At 36.4% G+C, this 20,238-nt stretch overlaps 1 protein-coding gene across 1 annotated transcript in view; it reads left to right on the forward strand.

Annotated features, from left to right (window-relative positions):
* Nucleotides 1-20,238, forward strand: part of PLXNA4 (plexin A4) — a 1,088,215-nt gene that overhangs the window by 1,027,123 nt on the left and 40,854 nt on the right. Inside the window, exon 28 of the mRNA XM_053716394.1 lies at nt 15,416-15,606. Coding sequence (XP_053572369.1) covers nt 15,416-15,606 — 191 coding nt within the window. The remainder of the gene's footprint in view (nt 1-15,415; nt 15,607-20,238) is intronic.

Raw genomic sequence — 20,238 nt, forward strand, 5'->3', positions numbered from 1 at the left:
ACGGAGCTTGAAGGGCCGTGTTTCTGGCGAGTCTTCAGAGAACCGCTGCTCCATAACCCTGTCCGCCTGCTCTGAGCAGGTGGACAGGAATCGCCAGAAATCAACCCTATCGAGTACGATCGGGTTGATTGACACCTCCCTGCTGGCGGCCGATTGGCCGCGAGTCAGCAGGGGGCGGCGTTGCACCAGCAGCTCTTGTGAGCTGCTGGTGCAATGTTAAATGCGGAGAGCGTATTGCTCCCCGCATTTAGCGAGGTCTTGCGGACCTGATCCGCACTGTCGGATCAGGTTCGCAAGACCTTTGATAAACAGGGGCCTATATGCTTAGTATTTAAATTGTATTCTGACTAAGCCCCCTGGTTTCTGACTACTTAGCAGTGAGAGTGCAGATACCAGCTGGAATATTATGTGTATATATATATATATAATGTGTGTGTGTGTAAAACAACATTACATTTATTTGGCAAATGAAAAAAAAAAACATTTTTGTGAGAATCTATTTTTTTTATAAATTGTTGTGTTGTAAACACTGAGGATAAAGCTAGTCAAGCCTGGCATACTTGTGTATGCTGTAATTTTTGTGTGTATTCTCATCTGGAAGAATCAGCTTGCTTGAAACCATGTAAAATATGGCTGACTATTACACACATAAAAGTAGAAAAAGCAAATAGGTGACACTTTCTTGGACACATAGATTTTTGCAAGAAACAATATGGACAGTTGCATAGATGACAAATTTAATCTGGTTTTCAAGTTTATTCAGAAGTGTTTGTGTGGCTTTCACGTGTAGTACTGAGTTTTCTATTAGAGCACAATACATGTCTGTATAGCTTACAAGGCCGGACTAGGAATTCAAAATGGCCCCAGAAATTTTTGAAGACCGTCTCAGATTCCAAACTCCCCCCCCCTCCCCCCCATTTGGCGGTAATTTTAATAGTATCCAATACCTCAATTTTCCTTAAAGTGAGGGTAAACTTTCTCCTTTGTATAAACAGATCCGGAATGTTAGCGATATTTTAGATGTAGTTTAATCTCATCAGTTGTAATGAAGATACGCTTTAACATAGTTTTTAACGTTGTGCTTAAATTCAAATACCCTGCACTCCGGCCACCCACTTCAGAGGTTTGTACTGTTCTCCAATCCGAGCTCTTGCTACAAAAATATTGAGAACAATTTAAACTGTTACCTCACAAACAAAATTACTTTTGAAGTGGGCAGGCGTAGTACGGGGCATTTGAATTTCAACGCTACATTAAAAAGTAAGTTACAGCCCATCTTCATTACAAATGATTAATTAAACTCCATCTAAAATATCACTAACATTCCGGATCTGTTTATACAAAAGGGAGAGTTTACCTTCACTTCTTCTATAGTTGTGTGAGGCGCCCCTACATGATATTGCGCACAATAAAACACACTAGCAAAGTGGAAAAACAATATTACAAAACGGTAAATGTTTGTGGTTGTAAAATATGCTCATGTATGTCTTGTTTTGGTAAAGGTAGAATATAGATAGATTTATTATTATGGAGGGTGACTCTTAATTCACAACTGTAAGGGGAGCAGGTACAAATATTTATGAATTCTACCATTTTTAAGTACCAATGACGCTGCAAGTTTTTTTTTTTTTCCTGCAAAATATTAGTGTCACAAATATCTTTTATTGGATCTAGGCCCCTGTGGTAAAAATGTCACCAATTGAGAGTTAGGAAGAATGTCTGGCAGAATGTCTCAGAATAACATGTCAGCCAAGTCTAAACATTTTTTGCTACAGTTAGTTTTTAAATAAGCCTTATTTGTAGGAGACAATCTGGGCTTCAATCTGCAGACAACAAGGATAGCCACAGTCATAAAGTTAGTAAAAAGTCATCTGTTTTGCAGTTATTATCAGTTAAAGCCAGTTAGTAAAAGATATGTAGCAGGGTTAGAGTTGATAAGTCAGTGGGGTGCTTTTCATAATCTGAGAAATAGAAATTGCTCAATTTTCAGAGCTAAATTTCATGAAAAGGGGGCAAAGAAAATAATGAAAATATTTTACAAGGTTGTTTCATTATACATAACTAAATATTGTAGATACAAATCTCAAGGTGTTTACTGTCCCTTTAGGGAAGTGTTTTTCCCCTCCCATCCGGGGAATTTTAGATAATAGGGTCCTCATAAAGGACTTAAGCACACAGGTAAAGTCCTTTTCAAGAGCCACAAGCTTACCAACTCCCAAGTAGAAAATTGCTTGTGAGCCAATCAGAATTAGCTCAGTAGCATAACAAGCGTCTATGGATCTAGCCCATTTTTTACTAGTGTCACTAGAATGTCCCTTTAATGTTACCAAGCAACAGAATGTAACAACATACTCCCTCTGATGTTGCACGTTGCCTTTGATGTTATTTTTGCTTAATCCTGCTTATGGCAATGACTGCTAATAACAAGTGGTTTTAAATGGAACCAATTATTGCAACTTCAGTAGCAATTTAAGTGACAGCTAAGGGAGAATCTTCTGCTATAGTGTGCTAGGTGACAGGTAGTAGCTACATTACCCTATTAGATCCTTGTGTAATGAGGATATGATGTGAGTGCTTTATGATATAATTACACAATGCTTCTCATTTCTCAGCGGCTGAATTTGCCATTATCCTGTCAGCTCTCCATTTCTCTCTCTTTTTCAGTATTTTTCATCTATCAGTTTATCATCCAGTTTCTCTCTTCATAGTCTGTTTGACACAGCACCAGTATTGGGAGTTGCTACAATTTGCTTTTTCACACCGTGAAACACTGATGCTGTCAATTTTGTATTATCTGCTTTACTAGACACAGGCAGATGGATTATAATAACAAAGAAACACAATGATTCATTGAAATAATTTTGTATTTAACAAGCATACATTGATAACCCCTTCAATGCCATCTAGTGCTCTTGCTAATGTATAACATTGTTATAAAACTGCTGCCATCTAGTGCTCTTGCTGATGTATAACATTGTTATAAAACTGCTGCCATCTAGTGCTCTTACTAATGTATAACATTGTTATAAAGCTGCTGCCATCTAGTGCTCTTGCTAATGTATAACATTGTTATAAAACTGCTGTCATCTAGTGCTCTTGCTAATGTATAACATTGTTATAAAACTGCTATCATCTAGTGCTCTTGCTAATGTATAACATTGTTATAAACTGCTGCCATCTAGTGCTCTTGCTAATGTATAACATTATTATAAAACTGCTGCCATCTAGTGCTCTTGCTAATGTATAAAATTGTTATAAAACTGCTGCCATCTAGTGCTCTTGCTGATGTATAACATTGTTATAAAACTGCTGCCATCTAGTGCTCTTGCTAATGTATAACATTATTATAAAACTGCTGCCATCTAGTGCTCTTGCTAATGTATAACATTGTTATAAAACTGCTGCCATCTAGTGCTCTTGCTAATGTATAACATTGTTATAAAACTACTGCCATCTAGTGCTCTTGCTTATGTATAACATTATTATAAAACTGCTGCCATCTAGTGCTCTTGCTAATGTATAACATTGTTATAAAACTGCTGCCATCTAGTGCTCTTGCTAATGTCTAACATTGTTATAAAACTGCTGCCATCTAGTGCTCTTACTAATATATAACATTGTTATAAAACTGCTGCTATCTAGTGCTCTTGCTAACGTATAGCATTGTTATAAAACTGCTGCCATCTAGTGCTCTTACTAATGTATAACATTGTTATAAAACTGCTGCGATCTAGTGCTCTTGCTGATGTATAACATTGTTATAAAACTGCTGCCATCTAGTGCTCTTGCTAATGTATAATATTGTTATAAAACTGCTGCCATCTAGTGTTCCTGCTAATGTATAACATTGTTATAAAACTGCTGCCAGCTAGTGCTCTTGCTAATGTATAACATTGTTATAAAACTGCTGCCATCTAGTGATCTTGCTAATGTATAACATTATTATAAACTGCTGCCATCTAGTGCTCTTGCTAATGTATAACATTATTATAAAACTGCTGCTATCTAGTGCCCTTGCTAATGTATAACATTATTATAAAACTGCTGCCATCTAGTGCTCTTGCTAATGTATAACATTATTATAAAACTGCTGCCATCTAGTGCTCTTACTAATGTATAACATTGTTATAAAACTGCTGCCATCTAGTGCTCTTGCTGATGTATAACATTGTTATAAAACTGCTGCCATCTAGTGCTCTTGCTAATGTATAACATTGTTATAAAACTGCTGCCATCTAGTGCTCTTGCTAATGTATAACATTGTTATAAAACTGCTGCCATCTAGTGCTCTTGCTGATGTATAACATTGTTATAAAACTGCTGCCATCTAGTGCTCTTGCTAATGTATAACATTATTATAAAACTGCTGCCATCTAGTGCTCTTGCTAATGTATAACATTGTTAGAAAACTGCTGCCATCTAGTGCTCTTGCTAATGTATAACATTGTTATAAAACTACTGCCATCTAGTGCTCTTGCTTATGTATAACATTATTATAAAACTGCTGCCATCTAGTGCTCTTGCTAATGTATAACATTGTTATAAAACTGCTGCCATCTAGTGCTCTTGCTAATGTCTAACATTGTTATAAAACTGCTGCCATCTAGTGCTCTTACTAATATATAACATTGTTATAAAACTGCTGCTATCTAGTGCTCTTGCTAACGTATAGCATTGTTATAAAACTGCTGCCATCTAGTGCTCTTACTAATGTATAACATTGTTATAAAACTGCTGCCATCTAGTGCTCTTACTAATTTATAACATTGTTATAAAACTGCTGCCATCTAGTGCTCTTGCTGATGTATAACATTGTTATAAAACTGCTGCCATCTAGTGCTCTTGCTAATGTATAATATTGTTATAAAACTGCTGCCATCTAGTGTTCCTGCTAATGTATAACATTGTTATAAAACTGCTGCCAGCTAGTGCTCTTGCTAATGTATAACATTGTTATAAAACTGCTGCCATCTAGTGCTCTTGCTAATGTATACCATTGTTATAAAACTGCTGCCATCTAGTGATCTTGCTAATGTATAACATTATTATAAACTGCTGCCATCTAGTACTCTTGCTAATGTATAACATTATTATAAAACTGCTTCTATCTAGTGCCCTTGCTAATGTATAACATTATTATAAAACTGCTGCCATCTAGTGCTCTTGCTAATGTATAACATTAATATAAAACTGCTGCTATCTAGTGCTCTTGCTGATGTATAACATTGTTATAAAACTGCTGCAATCTAGTGCTCTTGCTAATGTATAATATTGTTATAAAACTGCTGCCATCTAGTGTTCCTGCTAATGTATAACATTGTTATAAAACTGCTGCCAGCTAGTGCTCTTGCTAATGTATAACATTGTTATAAAACTGCTGCCATCTAGTGCTCTTGCTAATGTATAACATTGTTATAAAACTGCTGCCATCTAGTGATCTTGCTAATGTATAACATTATTATAAACTGCTGCCATCTAGTGCTCTTGCTAATGTATAACATTATTATAAAACTGCTGCTATCTAGTGCCCTTGCTAATGTATAACATTATTATAAAACTGCTGCCATCTAGTGCTCTTGCTAATGTATAACATTATTATAAAACTGCTGCCATCTAGTGCTCTTACTAATGTATAACATTGTTATAAAACTGCTGCCATCTAGTGCTCTTGCTGATGTATAACATTGTTATAAAACTGCTGCCATCTAGTGCTCTTGCTAATGTATAACATTGTTATAAAACTGCTGCCATCTAGTGCTCTTGCTAATGTATAACATTGTTATAAAACTGCTGCCATCTAGTGCTCTTGCTGATGTATAACATTGTTATAAAACTGCTGCCATCTAGTGCTCTTGCTAATGTATAACATTATTATAAAACTGCTGCCATCTAGTGCTCTTGCTAATGTATAACATTGTTAGAAAACTGCTGCCATCTAGTGCTCTTGCTAATGTATAACATTGTTATAAAACTACTGCCATCTAGTGCTCTTGCTTATGTATAACATTATTATAAAACTGCTGCCATCTAGTGCTCTTGCTAATGTATAACATTGTTATAAAACTGCTGCCATCTAGTGCTCTTGCTAATGTCTAACATTGTTATAAAACTGCTGCCATCTAGTGCTCTTACTAATATATAACATTGTTATAAAACTGCTGCTATCTAGTGCTCTTGCTAACGTATAGCATTGTTATAAAACTGCTGCCATCTAGTGCTCTTACTAATGTATAACATTGTTATAAAACTGCTGCCATCTAGTGCTCTTACTAATTTATAACATTGTTATAAAACTGCTGCCATCTAGTGCTCTTGCTGATGTATAACATTGTTATAAAACTGCTGCCATCTAGTGCTCTTGCTAATGTATAATATTGTTATAAAACTGCTGCCATCTAGTGTTCCTGCTGATGTATAACATTGTTATAAAACTGCTGCCAGCTAGTGCTCTTGCTAATGTATAACATTGTTATAAAACTGCTGCCATCTAGTGCTCTTGCTAATGTATAACATTGTTATAAAACTGCTGCCATCTAGTGATCTTGCTAATGTATAACATTATTATAAACTGCTGCCATCTAGTGCTCTTGCTAATGTATAACATTATTATAAAACTGCTACTATCTAGTGCCCTTGCTAATGTATAACATTATTATAAAACTGCTGCCATCTAGTGCTCTTGCTAATGTATAACATTATTATAAAACTGCTGCCATCTAGTGCTCTTACTAATGTATAACATTGTTATAAAACTGCTGCCATCTAGTGCTCTTGCTGATGTATAACATTGTTATAAAACTGCTGCCATCTAGTGCTCTTGCTAATGTATAACATTGTTATAAAACTGCTGCCATCTAGTGCTCTTGCTAATGTATAACATTGTTATAAAACTGCTGCCATCTAGTGCTCTTGCTGATGTATAACATTGTTATAAAACTGCTGCCATCTAGTGCTCTTGCTAATGTATAACATTATTATAAAACTTCTGCCATCTAGTGCTCTTACTAATGTATAACATTGTTATAAAGCTGCTGCCATCTAGTGCTCTTACTAATGTATAACATTTTTATAAAGCTGCTGCCATCTAGTGCTCTTGCTAATGTATAACATTATTATAAAACTGCTGCCATCTAGTGCTCTTACTAATGTATAACATTGTTATAAAGCTGCTGCCATCTAGTGCTCTTGCTAATGTATAACATTGTTATAAAACTGCTGTCATCTAGTGCTCTTGCTAATGTATAACATTGTTATAAAACTGCTATCATCTAGTGCTCTTGCTAATGTATAACATTGTTATAAACTGCTGCCATCTAGTGCTCTTGCTAATGTATAACATTATTATAAAACTGCTGCCATCTAGTGCTCTTACTAATGTATAACATTGTTATAAAACTGCTGCCATCTAGTGCTCTTGCTGATGTATAACATTGTTATAAAACTGCTGCCATCTAGTGCTCTTGCTAATGTATAACATTATTATAAACTGCTGCCATCTAGTGCTCTTGCTAATGTATAACATTATTATTAAACTTCTGCCATCTAGTGCCCTTGCTAATGTATAACATTATTATAAAACTGCTGCCATCTAGTGCTCTTGCTAATGTATAACATTAATATAAAACTGCTGCTATCTAGTGCTCTTACTAATGTATAACATTGTTATAAAACTGCTGCCATCTAGTGCTCTTGCTGATGTATAACATTGTTATAAAACTGCTGCCATCTAGTGCTCTTGCTAATGTATAACATTGTTATAAAACTGCTGCCATCTAGTGTTCCTGCTAATGTATAACATTGTTATAAAACTGCTGCCAGCTAGTGCTCTTGCTAATGTATAACAGTGTTATAAAACTGCTGCCATCTAGTGCTCTTGCTGATGTATAACATTGTTATAAAACTGCTGCCATCTAGTGCTCTTGCTAATGTATAACATTATTATAAAACTGCTGCCATCTAGTGCTCTTACTAATGTATAACATTGCTATAAAGCTGCTGCCATCTAGTGCTCTTGCTAATGTATAACATTGTTATAATACTGCTGCCATCTAGTGCTCTTGCTTATGTATAACATTGTTATAAAACTGCTGCCATCTAGTGCTCTTGCTAATGTATAACATTGTTGCAAAACTGCTGCCAAATAGTACTGCAGGCACATGCACACTCCCGAGCTCACCTTCCTGCTTTTCAACAAAGGATAACAATAAAACAAGGAAAGTGTGATAATAGAAGTACAATGGAAAGTTATTTAACATTGTATGTTCTATCTGAATCATGAAAGATTTTATTTTTGTCCTGAAGCATTTTCTCAGTGTCAGTCATTTGTATTAGGTACCCACACAAACTGTACCTCTGTTATCAGTAGACGAGCAATTTTAGAGATATTTAAAAGTCATTCTTTTGTAAATACTTGCTCTATGGTCCCATATTTATCGTCATTTTGCCTTATAAAATCCTACTGTATACAGTTTGCTATTTAATAAATGGGAGTGCGTATTTGGAAGATTTTCGTTAAAGGGACATGAAACAGAAATGTCTTTTTTTATGATACAGATAGAGCATAGATTTACTTCATTCGCTTGGTACAGCAATGTACTTCTGGGAGCTAGCTGACCACACCAGTAAGCCAATGAAAAGATGCATATATGTGCAACCAACAATCAACAGCTAGTTCCCAGCTCCAGAACCTACCTAGGTGTGCTTTTCATCAAAGGATATTAAGAGAACTAAGCAAATTAGATAACAGAAGTGAATTGGAACGTTGTTTAAAAGTGTATGCTCTGCCTGAATCACAATAATACTTTATTGGGCCTTTAAATGCTTTTGCCAATGGTTTCTAGCAAAGAAAGGAAGACGTTTGGAGCAAGATAATTAGTTGAGTTTTGCATAAAATGGAAGGGACTTACCGAGGCACCTAAATAGTGTAGGTAAAGTCAAAATTAATAGTGATAGTAAAGTCAAAATTAAACTTTCATGATTCCAAGAGAGTGAGCAAATAGAAAAAAAACATTCCAATTTAGTTCTATTATATTATCAAATTTGCTTCATCCTCTTAGCATCCTTTGTTGAAGAGAAAACATTGGTAGGCTCACACGTGTGCATGTGTCTTTAGCCCTCTATAGCAGCAGTGTTTGCAACAATGTACAACATGCTTCCATACAATGCTAAAATAAATGTACTCTCCTAAGCTCTCATGAGCCTATCTAAGTTTACACTTCAAAAAAGGATTGAAAGAGAATGAAGAAAATTGAATATTAGCAGTAAATTGGAAAGCTGCTTAAAAGGACATGCTTTACCTGAACAATAAAACTTTATTTTTCACTTTTCTGTCCCTTTTAAATGCAACTATATTTTATTAATTAGTTTGGGAGATCTAAAATTTCTTAACATCCCTGAATTGCTTTGGACGTGTAAAACCTGCAACCATGAAAAGTTTATTTTGATTTTACTGTGACTTTTAGTGTTTTTCATCACTTTTTAAAATGTCTTTATTTGGTCAAGTTGTTTTCCATCTGATGTCCCACAACGATTTCTCTTCATCTTGATCTCTCCATTCGTTCCCACCGTTATTCTCTCAGGGCTCACAACTCACGCCAGGATAATCTTGCTTCATGCACGTTGATTCATTGACTGATAATAATTAGAATTCAAAATCAACCTGTTCTAATTTACAAACTAATACTGTTCTGTGCTGCTTTGTCCTAAAGATTGATTAAGAAAGAGGCAATATACACCATTGGACTATAATTGCTTCCAATACACAGAGCCCTTTTCTTGTCTCTCAGTTAATCATTTCATTCTGTCACGCTTTATTCCCTTTGAGCATAACTAGAATAAATAGCTTCAAGCCTTGAATCCATTATGCTGTAACTATCATAAACAAATGTGTAGATGAGGATTGCATCTTGTAGCTATGGAACACAATGGGGATTGATTGCACTGTTGCTGTTTTAGTATTGATCCGCAGAGACGCCCCCCCTTGAATATCAGTGGGTTTATCAGCCAATGACCTTGTATGTAAGGGACAAACACAAAGGTTTATACTATAGATGAACCATTTGTGTCTATAAATTTATTGTGGTGCTGCCATACACTATTTGATCTCTGGCCTATAGCAGATTGGTAAGAAATGCGTTGCAGCCCCTATGGCAGGCAAGGGGTAATATTGTACATATGGACACGAAATAATAGGGTGGCCATATTGGTGCTTTAAAACAGGACACATATGAAAAATACATATGTCAGGGTTCTTTTAATGGAACGTTATTCAAAACATTTCTTTAAACAGCCCTGACATATGTATTTTTCATAAGTATCCTATTTTAAAGCAGCAATATGGTCACCCTATGTAATAAGAAAGTTATTATTAGTAATACAAAATACTCAAGTCCACATCTTCTGTGTTCTAAATGAAACACTTTGCATGTAAAATAGGATTAATGTACAGATAGGTAATAATATATTTCATATGCATATTATTGAGGTTATTCCTCTCCTCCCTCTAGACATGGATGCCGCCATGTTGAAATCTAGTCTTCACTAAATTCCAGTGCTGACGTGTTTGCACATGTGCAGTAACTCTTCTTCAGACATCTGCAGTGTAACCTAGGTTCCAAAATGGCAGCACCCATAATTAGACGGAGATGCATGAAATATATCAAAGGAAAGAAAGAGATATAAGGACATGCTGAGGATCCAAATCACTTACTCACAAGTTCCTATCATTGTCATAACATGAGATTATAGAGCCACTACAAAAAGTGCATTCAGTCTTCATCTGTATAAATGGTAATGGTGTAAAACATACACAGCAATGTCTCATTGCTATTACAACTTGCACACCTAGGGGCTGAAAGGCCTCCTCCTGCCTGCAAGCATCCAGCAAGTTATCTTTTACACTATTTTCTTCTCACAATGGTTAGTGGGTGTTCCTGGCCTTACCATCTGTATTTGTGCGAGTCTATGAATTCTATGAAGAGCAAGAACGTCCCAGAATAAACATAGCAACCCCTGGGGACACCTTTCTATCTATCCAGGGAGACACCTTTACCATAAAACAATGTATAGAAATATTTTACAATTACAAACCTGTACAGAAGCCATTTTGCAAGTGTGTTTCCTAAATGTTGCAGGTATTGTTTTTTTGTCGCTGGTGGTTCATGTTTGATGTGTATGATATCATGTATTGGCACTTCACTCAACTTTATATATTAATGTCAGGTACACCCACCAAACTGTTAAAAATCTAGGTGAAGTGATGGTCAATTTATTTGACCTGTGATCTTACTTTTGCAAGAGGCCACTCCCCTACCTCATTCCAGTCTATTCATCTAGGTCAATATGACACTTGCTAGCAGCGTTCCCTCTAAGGCCAGTTTTGGCCTAGATTACGTGTGGAGCAATATCGTTTGCATGCAAGCAATATTTTGGTTTTAAAGCAGTTCGCGTGCAGTTTTACTTCCACCCATATTACAAGTTGTGATTTGCGCTAGAGGTTTATATGTCTGTACTTATGTATTTATATGTGTATATTTGTATTTACAGACATATATACATATACACACACATATAAACACATTGTATGTATATACACACACATACACATATATACAGTATCTCACAAAAGTAAGTACACCCCTCACATTTTTGTATATATTTAATTATATATTTTCATGTGACAACACTGAAGAAATGAGACTTTGCTACAATATAAAGTAGTGAGTGTACAGCCTGTATAACAGTGTAAATTTGCTGTCCCCTCAAAAAACTCAACACACAGCCATTAATGTCTAAACCGTTGGCAACAAAAGTGAGTACATCCCTAAGTGGAAATGTCCAAATTGGGCCCAATTAGCCATTTTCCCTCCCCGGTGTCATGTGACTCGTTCCAGTGTGAATGGGGAGCAGGTGTGTTAAAGTTGGTGTTATCTCTCTCTCAGACTCTCTCATACTGGTCACTGGAAGTTCAACATGGCACCTCGTGGCAAAGAACTCTCTGAGAATCTGAAAAAAAGACTTGTAGCTCTACATAAAGATGGACTAGGTTATAAGAAGATTGCCAAGAACCTGAAACTGAGCTGCAACATGGTGGGCAAGACCTTACAGCGCTTTCACCGGACAGGTTCCACTCAGAACAGGCCTCGCCATGGTCGACCAAAGAAGTTGAGTGCACATGCTCATCGTCATATCCAGAGGTTGTCTTTGGGAAATAGATGTATGAGTGATGCCAGCATTGCTGCAGAGGTTTAAAGGGTGGGGGTCAGCCTGTCAGTGCTCAGACCAGTGTAAATTGGTCTGCATGGATGTCGTCCCAGAAGGAAGCCTCTTCTAAAGATGATGCACAAGAAAGCCCACAAACAGTTTGCTGAAGACAAGCAGACTAAGGACATGGATTACTAGAACCATGTCCTGTGGACCGATGAGACCAAGATAAACTTATTTGGTTCAGATGGTGTCAAGCGTGTGTGGCGGCAACCAGGTGAGGAGTACAAAGACAAGTGTGTCTTGCCTACAGTCAAGCATGGTGGTGGGAGTGTCATGATCTGGGCCTGCATTAGTGCACTGGGGAGCTACAGTTCATTGAGGGAACCATGAATGCCAACATGTACTGTGACATACTGAAGCAGAGCATGATCCCCTCCCTTCAGAGAATGTACTGCAGGGCAGTATTCCAACATGATAATGGCCCTAAACACACCGCCAAGACAACCACTGCCTTGCTAAAGAAGCTGAGGGTAAAGGTGATTGACTGGCCAAGCATGTCTCCAGACCTAAACTCTATTGAGTATCTGTGGGGAATCCTCAAATGGAAGGTGGGGGAGCGCAAGGTCTCTAACATCCACCAGCACTGTAATGTCGTCATGGAGGAGTGGAAAGAGGACTCCAGTGGCAACCTGTGAAGCTCTGGTGAGCTCCATGCCCAAGAGGGTTAAGGCAGTGCTTGAAAATAATGGTGGCCACACAAAATATTGACAATTTGGGCCCAATTTGGACATTTCCACTTAGGGGTGTACTCACTTTTGTTGCCAAAGGTTTAGACATTAATGGTTGTGTGTTGGGGACAGCAAATTTACACTGTTATACAGGCTGTACACTCACTACTGTACATTGTAGCAAATTGTCATTTCTTCAGTGTTGTCACATGAAAAGATATAATAAAATATTTACAAAAATGTGAGTGATGTACTTACTTTTGTGAGATACTGTATATATATATATATATATATATATATATATATATATATATATATATATATATATATATATGTGTGTGTGTGTGTGCATTGGAGCACTTTGCCGGCAAGTGGATGAAACATGAAAGATCATATTTATGCAATATTCATTTTTAATAAAGTGTTTACTGTGTATGTACTGTAAATACAGTATTTCACATTCCAGTATTCTTCACAAAGAGGAATATATTCTATGTATGTTTAAATAGATAGTCATATATATATATATATATATATATATATATATATATATATATATATATATATATATATATACCCATATATAATCATGCAGAGCTCAAAATTTCAGGTTGTAAGCTACTTGCCAGGCCAAAATGTTACTCGCCACTTCCTGTCCATACCACACCCACTACTCCACTTCATCTTTACATATGTTTAGCCATTGTTACACACATTATTGTACATCCATTTTTAATATTTTTTATTTTATACCTTAGCAAATTAAATAATAATAATAGTTTAACAAAAAAAAGTATGTAGCATTTAGCAACATCAACTTGGTGTTTCTGGGTAAGACAACAACTGGATAGAAATAGAAAGTTGTTGAAGTGAGAGAGTGGAGCAAGAGAGTGCTGACAGTCATTGAAGGTCATAGCAGACCTGGAGATTTCTTTTAATAATTATCATCTCTCCCTCCCTCATTCTTAACAATCTTTTACCCCTCTCTCCTCCCTTCAATCTCTCTTTATACCCTCTCCCTTATCTCTCAGGCCATATCTTCTCTTTACACTCTTCCTTTCCCCTCTCTCAAATTTCTTCGCTCTTTCTTTTTTTTCCTCCACTCTCCTGTAAAGCTATATTTTTCTCCACTTTTACTTTTCCTCTCCAATCTATCTCCCTCTCTCTGCCCTGTTTACCCTCTCAGAAGTAACAGTCTAAGCACTAATGGTGTCCCTACAGCCATAGAGGAATAACATATCGTTGCCCTTTCTATGATATATAATATCCCTTCAGTTAATATTTTTAGCACATAGTGCAAAATGCGTTTGTCACTGCTTCTATAGGAGTTTACATTTTTTCACTCACTAACTTCTTCTCACCACCATTAAATTTCCACTCGCCAATGGCTAGTAAAGAGTGGAAATTTTGAGCCCTGTAATTATATATATATATATATATATATATATATATATATATATATATATATATATATATATATATATATATATATATATATATATATATATATAAAATCCATTAGATATATATTTTAATATCTTTAAAAATAAATATATTTTCTGCTATGTGCACAACATTGGATTATGAAATATGCAATATTATCTTCTTATGTTGTGTTTTTAAATAACCATGATCATGTTTGTGCAACTTGTGGGTGTTTCTTTAAATTTTTTAGGCTGCATTGAAGTCCTAGGGGGAATGTGATTTTGTTGTCAGGGAAGGGGGAAAGAGCTGTAACAGAAATGGTAGGAATAAAGAATAATAAATAGCAGGCAAACGCGTTTCAGTCTACGTGACCTTTATCAATTGTCTGCTATTCCTTTATTCCTACCTTTTCTGTCACCGCTCTTTCACCTGACGCAGAACAGAAGTTACATTTATCGGTCAGGAACTTAAGGGGATATTTGGAGCAGCCTATCTTTCTTCCTTATCCTCATCAGTACCTTTTCCCTTTTTTTTTGGAGACTTGTAGCTTGTTTTTAGCAATTTGTTTTCCCTACCAGTAGAATGGGTATAATGTTTTTAGTCCCTCATATTAATAGTGTTTTATATTAATATTAAAAGTTACATTTTGTGATATCGGAGTAATGCACAAACGCATTCCTTTTTTCTTCCCCATTTTTTTGTTTATATAAAGAGTGGATGGTTCGATAAAGCAGAAAATAATTATTCTATATCATGGTGTAGTATCAGTAATACACACCTGAATCTTTATTAACCAGAACATTTCACATAGTAATGTTACACCTATTAAAATATGTTAATGTCTTTATAAAGATTTCTGCTATAATACAATAATACACGGTATGATAGTTCTGGTAAGCATTCTAAAATAAATGTATGTTTGCACATATTCGGGTGTTATTAAACAAAGGCAGACACCCTTGTGTTTGCTTATGTTTAACTACTGCTTTAATGTGTGTGTGTGTGTGTGTGTGTTGCATTTGTGTTAGAAAATAACTAAGTGCTGATGTCTGTTTCAGAAAATATGATCCGGTATACTGGAAGCCCAGACAGCCTACGATCGCGAACGCCAATGATAACGCCTGACCTTGAGAGCGGGGTAAAAGTTTGGCACTTAGTTAAGAACCATGAACACGGTGATCAAAAAGAAGGAGACAGAGGGAGCAAGATGGTCTCAGAGATCTACTTAACAAGATTGCTAGCTACCAAGGTATAGCCACTCTCCCTGCGTAATTATATCTATTGTTTTATGTTATAGACTTTAAATATCTTAAATGGACACTGTACTGTAAATTCTGTTTCACCTTCATGTGCTACTTTTTGTACCAGCTGCAGAATGTTTAGTATTTAGTTTTGTATTTGAAAGTGTTGTTTTTTTGCATTGAAAACACAACCCATTACTCTTATGAAAATGTCTATTTAAATGGGCTGAACCTGCAATAAGAGAAGATTTGCTAGTACAAATGATGAATAATGTAGTGTGGAAAGTATGAGCCTTAAAGAGAAAATGGCAGTCCACAAACAGATTAAGCAGAGAGACATTTAAACCAACGAGTGGGTGAGACTAGTTAACACATTGATGTTCAATTCAGCATATTGTTCACAATCCCCAAATCACAAACTGCCAGATTACACATGTAAAAGGGAAAGCTAGATGAAGTTCCATGGCAAGTACTACCGGCTAGCTCAAAGTGGTCTCAGCGTGATAGCTCCCAGATCAGGCACTAATCTGCTAATGCTGCGGCAAAGGGTAATACCTAACAGGTTGTTTCACTCACCCACATAAAGATTATGGGGTATATTTATCATAGTGCGAGCGGACATGACACGATGTAGCAAAAAGCATACGCTGTCTGCATTTATCATTACAACAGCAGTTCTTGTAAACTGCTGGTGCAATGCCACCCCCTGGAGATTCGCGGCCAATCGGCCACTAGCAGGGGGTGTCAATCAACCAAATCGTATTCGATCGGGTTAATTTCTGTCCATGGCCTCAGATGAGGTGGACAAGTTATAGAGCAGCAGTCTTTAGACCGCTGCTTCATAACTTCTGTTTCCATACGGAGCTTGATAAATCAGCCCCTTAGTCTCAATCAATAGGACAGATCAGAAAAGCGGCTTGGAGACACACAGCTCCTAACTTCTGCTCGTCCCTTGTAACTGTTGTTCCGTACCATGTGACCGGCTGAGCACCAATCCGCATTCAATACTCCTCCAGGTCCTGACGTCATAGGCTGTGGAGTAAATAGTGCACACTAACAGGCTGAGGATCAAAGAGGTAAAGCGGATCCCTGAAATCCGCTATGATAAATAGCAAAAAAGAGTCCAGGAGAGCCTCCAACGGTAAACAAAGTAAAAATGACACTTTATTGGGTTTGATTAAAAACAACAGGAAACATATCAGTTCTTGGTCTAATACCCCAAACCCAATCAAGTGTCATTTTTACTTTGTTTACCGTTGGAAGCTCTCCTGAACTCTTTTTTGCTAAGATTTGCTAGTGTTATTTTGTTCTGTGTGCACTCATGGCAGCAGTATTAAAATTTTAAATTATGGGTGAAATCTTCAATAGGCAAACCTGCTATTTCAGAAAACAGAGCATACTGCAGTATTCATATTTTTTTATTCTAGGTAGTTTTCATTAGGCAAACACAGCAACTTCAAACTACAAAATAAAGATAAAGGAGATAGAAAAAAAATAACTTTCTAAGCTTTTGCAGTTCTTGATTTTCCTTTCTGCAAAAAATAATACAATGATTATAATGGTAAAATGACTAATATTAATTCCACACAGCGGCAGTTCTAGTGGGTTTAATTGAGTCTAAAGTAGTTTTTTCTGAAGTGGATTTAAGTTGGGTTTCAGTTTAGGGAGATTGTCAGAGTATGTTGTACAATTACTGCACAGGGAGATGTCACCAACTCTCTTTAAAGGGACACTGAACCCAAATTTTTGTCCTTCATGATTCAAATAGAGCAGCAATTTTAAGCAACTTTCTAATTTACTCCTGTTATCATTTTTTCTTCATTTTCTTGGTATCTTTATTTGAAAAAGTAGGAATGTAAAGTTTACGAGCTGACCCATTTTCGGTTCAGCACCCTGGATAGCAAGCGCTACCCAGGTGCTGAGCCAAAGATGGGCCGGCTTCTAAGCTTACATTCCTGCTTTTTAAATAAAGATACCAAGGGAACAAAAAAAATCATAATAAGAGTAAATTAGAAAGTTGCTTAAAATTGCATTGCATGTTTGTCTATATTGATATAGTTAAAATCAGTGCATTTTTACTTCCACATCTCCCAGACATTTCTGAGTGAATATGAAATACAGGGCACATTGTACTGTATTTGTTCATCACATAATGTGATACACGTGTCAGTTGACAAAAATATTCTTTAATGAATATATGTAAAAAAACAAGAAATTTCTTTAGTGCAAATATTCATTTTTTTAAAAAAAAAATTTTAAACTGCTGCTGCAGTTTTACATAAGTTCTAATTTGTAACTCAGCTGGCAAACGTGAATACAGACCGTGTACTAGCTCATGCTTTTTGTAAGAACTGCATTTCTCTGCTCTCTGGTAGATTACAAAACCTAAACTAATTGCCAGATCAATTGCGGTCTACAAATGATCACTTTTTAGTAGTAAGATTATTGAGCTATAAATGTTGATGACAAGCAGTGGATCATTTCCAAATGCCTCATTTTTGCTATAAATAAATTATTAATTTATCAATTACCTGCCCAAGTCATTGACTTTTTGGCTTCAGTCTCTATAGTCTTCATATGTCCTAGTCATACACCTTAAAATTTCTTGTCTGCTGTTGTTAATTTAATTTGTATCTCTCCTGATACCAGTCTAATGCTGTATACGTGTCAGAGACCATATATTATCCAGTTCCTTGTTAACTGTAGTACATTGCTTCTTAAACCTTCATCACTGGTGAAAGCAGAAAACATTATATGGGGCATGATAAATAAACTGTTAACATTATGCTGTGAAGTTGAACCTTTCTATTCATCATATTAAAAGGACATGATTCCCAAATGTTGAAGCACTTGAAAGTGATGCAGAATAGCTGTAAAAAGCTGACTATAAAATCTGAACATCTCTATTTTAAAAACAAAGATATTTACCTCAAAATTTCCTAAGTGTTCACACCTCACTGTAAAGGGACTTTAGTCCCAGGACTTGCAAGGGAGTGTGCATCTGTTATTTTCCTATTCAGTTTAAGGAAGTTTACTCTGAAATCTCATGAGAACACAGCAGCGCAATGTAAGACCTCAGCACTGCTGATGCCGATTGGCTATTGTGTTTGTTTGTTTTTTGTTTTCAACTTGCAGCAGCATTAACTGTTCACAGAGCACTTATTCTGGTGAGCTGAAGAAAATGTGCGATAAAATGTCCTCCCTTTTTACATAGAGATCTTCAGGTGATGTTTTCATGTCAGCTATTTATAGTTATGCTGCATCACTTTCAAGTGATTTAATATATGAGCAATATTTATTGCTCCTGCTCGCGCGCTAATTCTGCTAGAAGTAAGCTTTTTGCGCGTGACGGGTAGTTATTATTATTATTATCGGTTATTTGTAGAGCGCCAAAAGATTCCGCAGCGCTAAACCATAAAGCATTAAAAACATGAATAAATAATATGCCTGTAACAAAAGAGGTTCATTTGATAATAGAAATACATTGAACTTTTTTTTTATTGGACTTTTTTTGATTTATGAAATGTATGTCATTTTAGAAAATTGCATTTTTTGCTTTCATTATTTCTGGCCCCCAATTTAACTTATTTATTTTTGTATTCCTAAGGCTGGGGCAATACAGCCAATCAGAGAATTTATTGCATGAGGCACACAGAGTGCACGCCTCTGTTGGCACTCCAGGTTGTTCATTGCAATGGGTAGCTTGTGGTGGCATCAGAAAGGGCAAATTTAGTGCGGACACATGGCTTGAGCATTACAGCCAATGAGGCCTAATTAACAACGTTTTTTTGCAGACCTGATCCGACAGTGCGGATCAGGTCCGCAAGACCTCACTGAATGTGGAGAGCAATACACTCTCTGTATTCAGCATTGCACCAGCAGCTCACAAGAGCTGCTGCTGCAACGCCACCCCCTGCAGACTCGTGGCCAATGGGCCGCCAGCAGGGAGGTGTCAATCAACACGATCGTACTCGATCAGGTTGAATTGTGGCGATTCCTGTCCACCTGCTCAGAGCAGGCGAACATGGTTATAGAGCAGCGGCTGTTTCGACGAGTATGAAGACTCGCCAGAAACACGTGGCCCACAAGCTCCATACGGAGCTTGATAAATGGGCCTCTATGTCTGGCAGTGTTGCCTTCGGTCTTTGCTCCGCCTGGAAGAAGATGGATGTCTGGACTTCAGGAACGGTAAGTACATTTTTTCAGGTTAAGTTTTTTGTTTGTTTTTTGTGGTGTTTTTTTTTTTTAGATTAGGGTTTTTTTTATTTTTTTAATGGGCAGCAAAAGAGCTGATTGCCCTTTTAAGGGCAATGCCCTATAGGGACAATGGGTAACTTAGGTGTATTTTATTTAGGTTTTTTTTATTTTGGGGGTTGTATTGTTAGGAGAGACTTTGTAATTGTTTTGCAAAAAATAGCTGATTGCTTCAGGGCATTGCCGTACAAAAGGCCCTTTTAAGGGCTATTGGTAGTATTTTGTTAGATTAATGTTTTTTTTTTATTTTGGGGTGTTTTTTTATAGGGGTATTAGATTAGGTTTAAAGGGACACTGAACCCAAATTTTTTCTTTTGTGTTTCAGATAGAACAGCAATTTTAAGCAACTTTCTAATGTACTCCTATTATCAATTTTTCTTCATTTT

Source organism: Bombina bombina, chromosome 6 (assembly GCF_027579735.1).
Source record: "Bombina bombina isolate aBomBom1 chromosome 6, aBomBom1.pri, whole genome shotgun sequence".
Classification (NCBI taxonomy): Eukaryota; Metazoa; Chordata; class Amphibia; order Anura; family Bombinatoridae; genus Bombina; species Bombina bombina.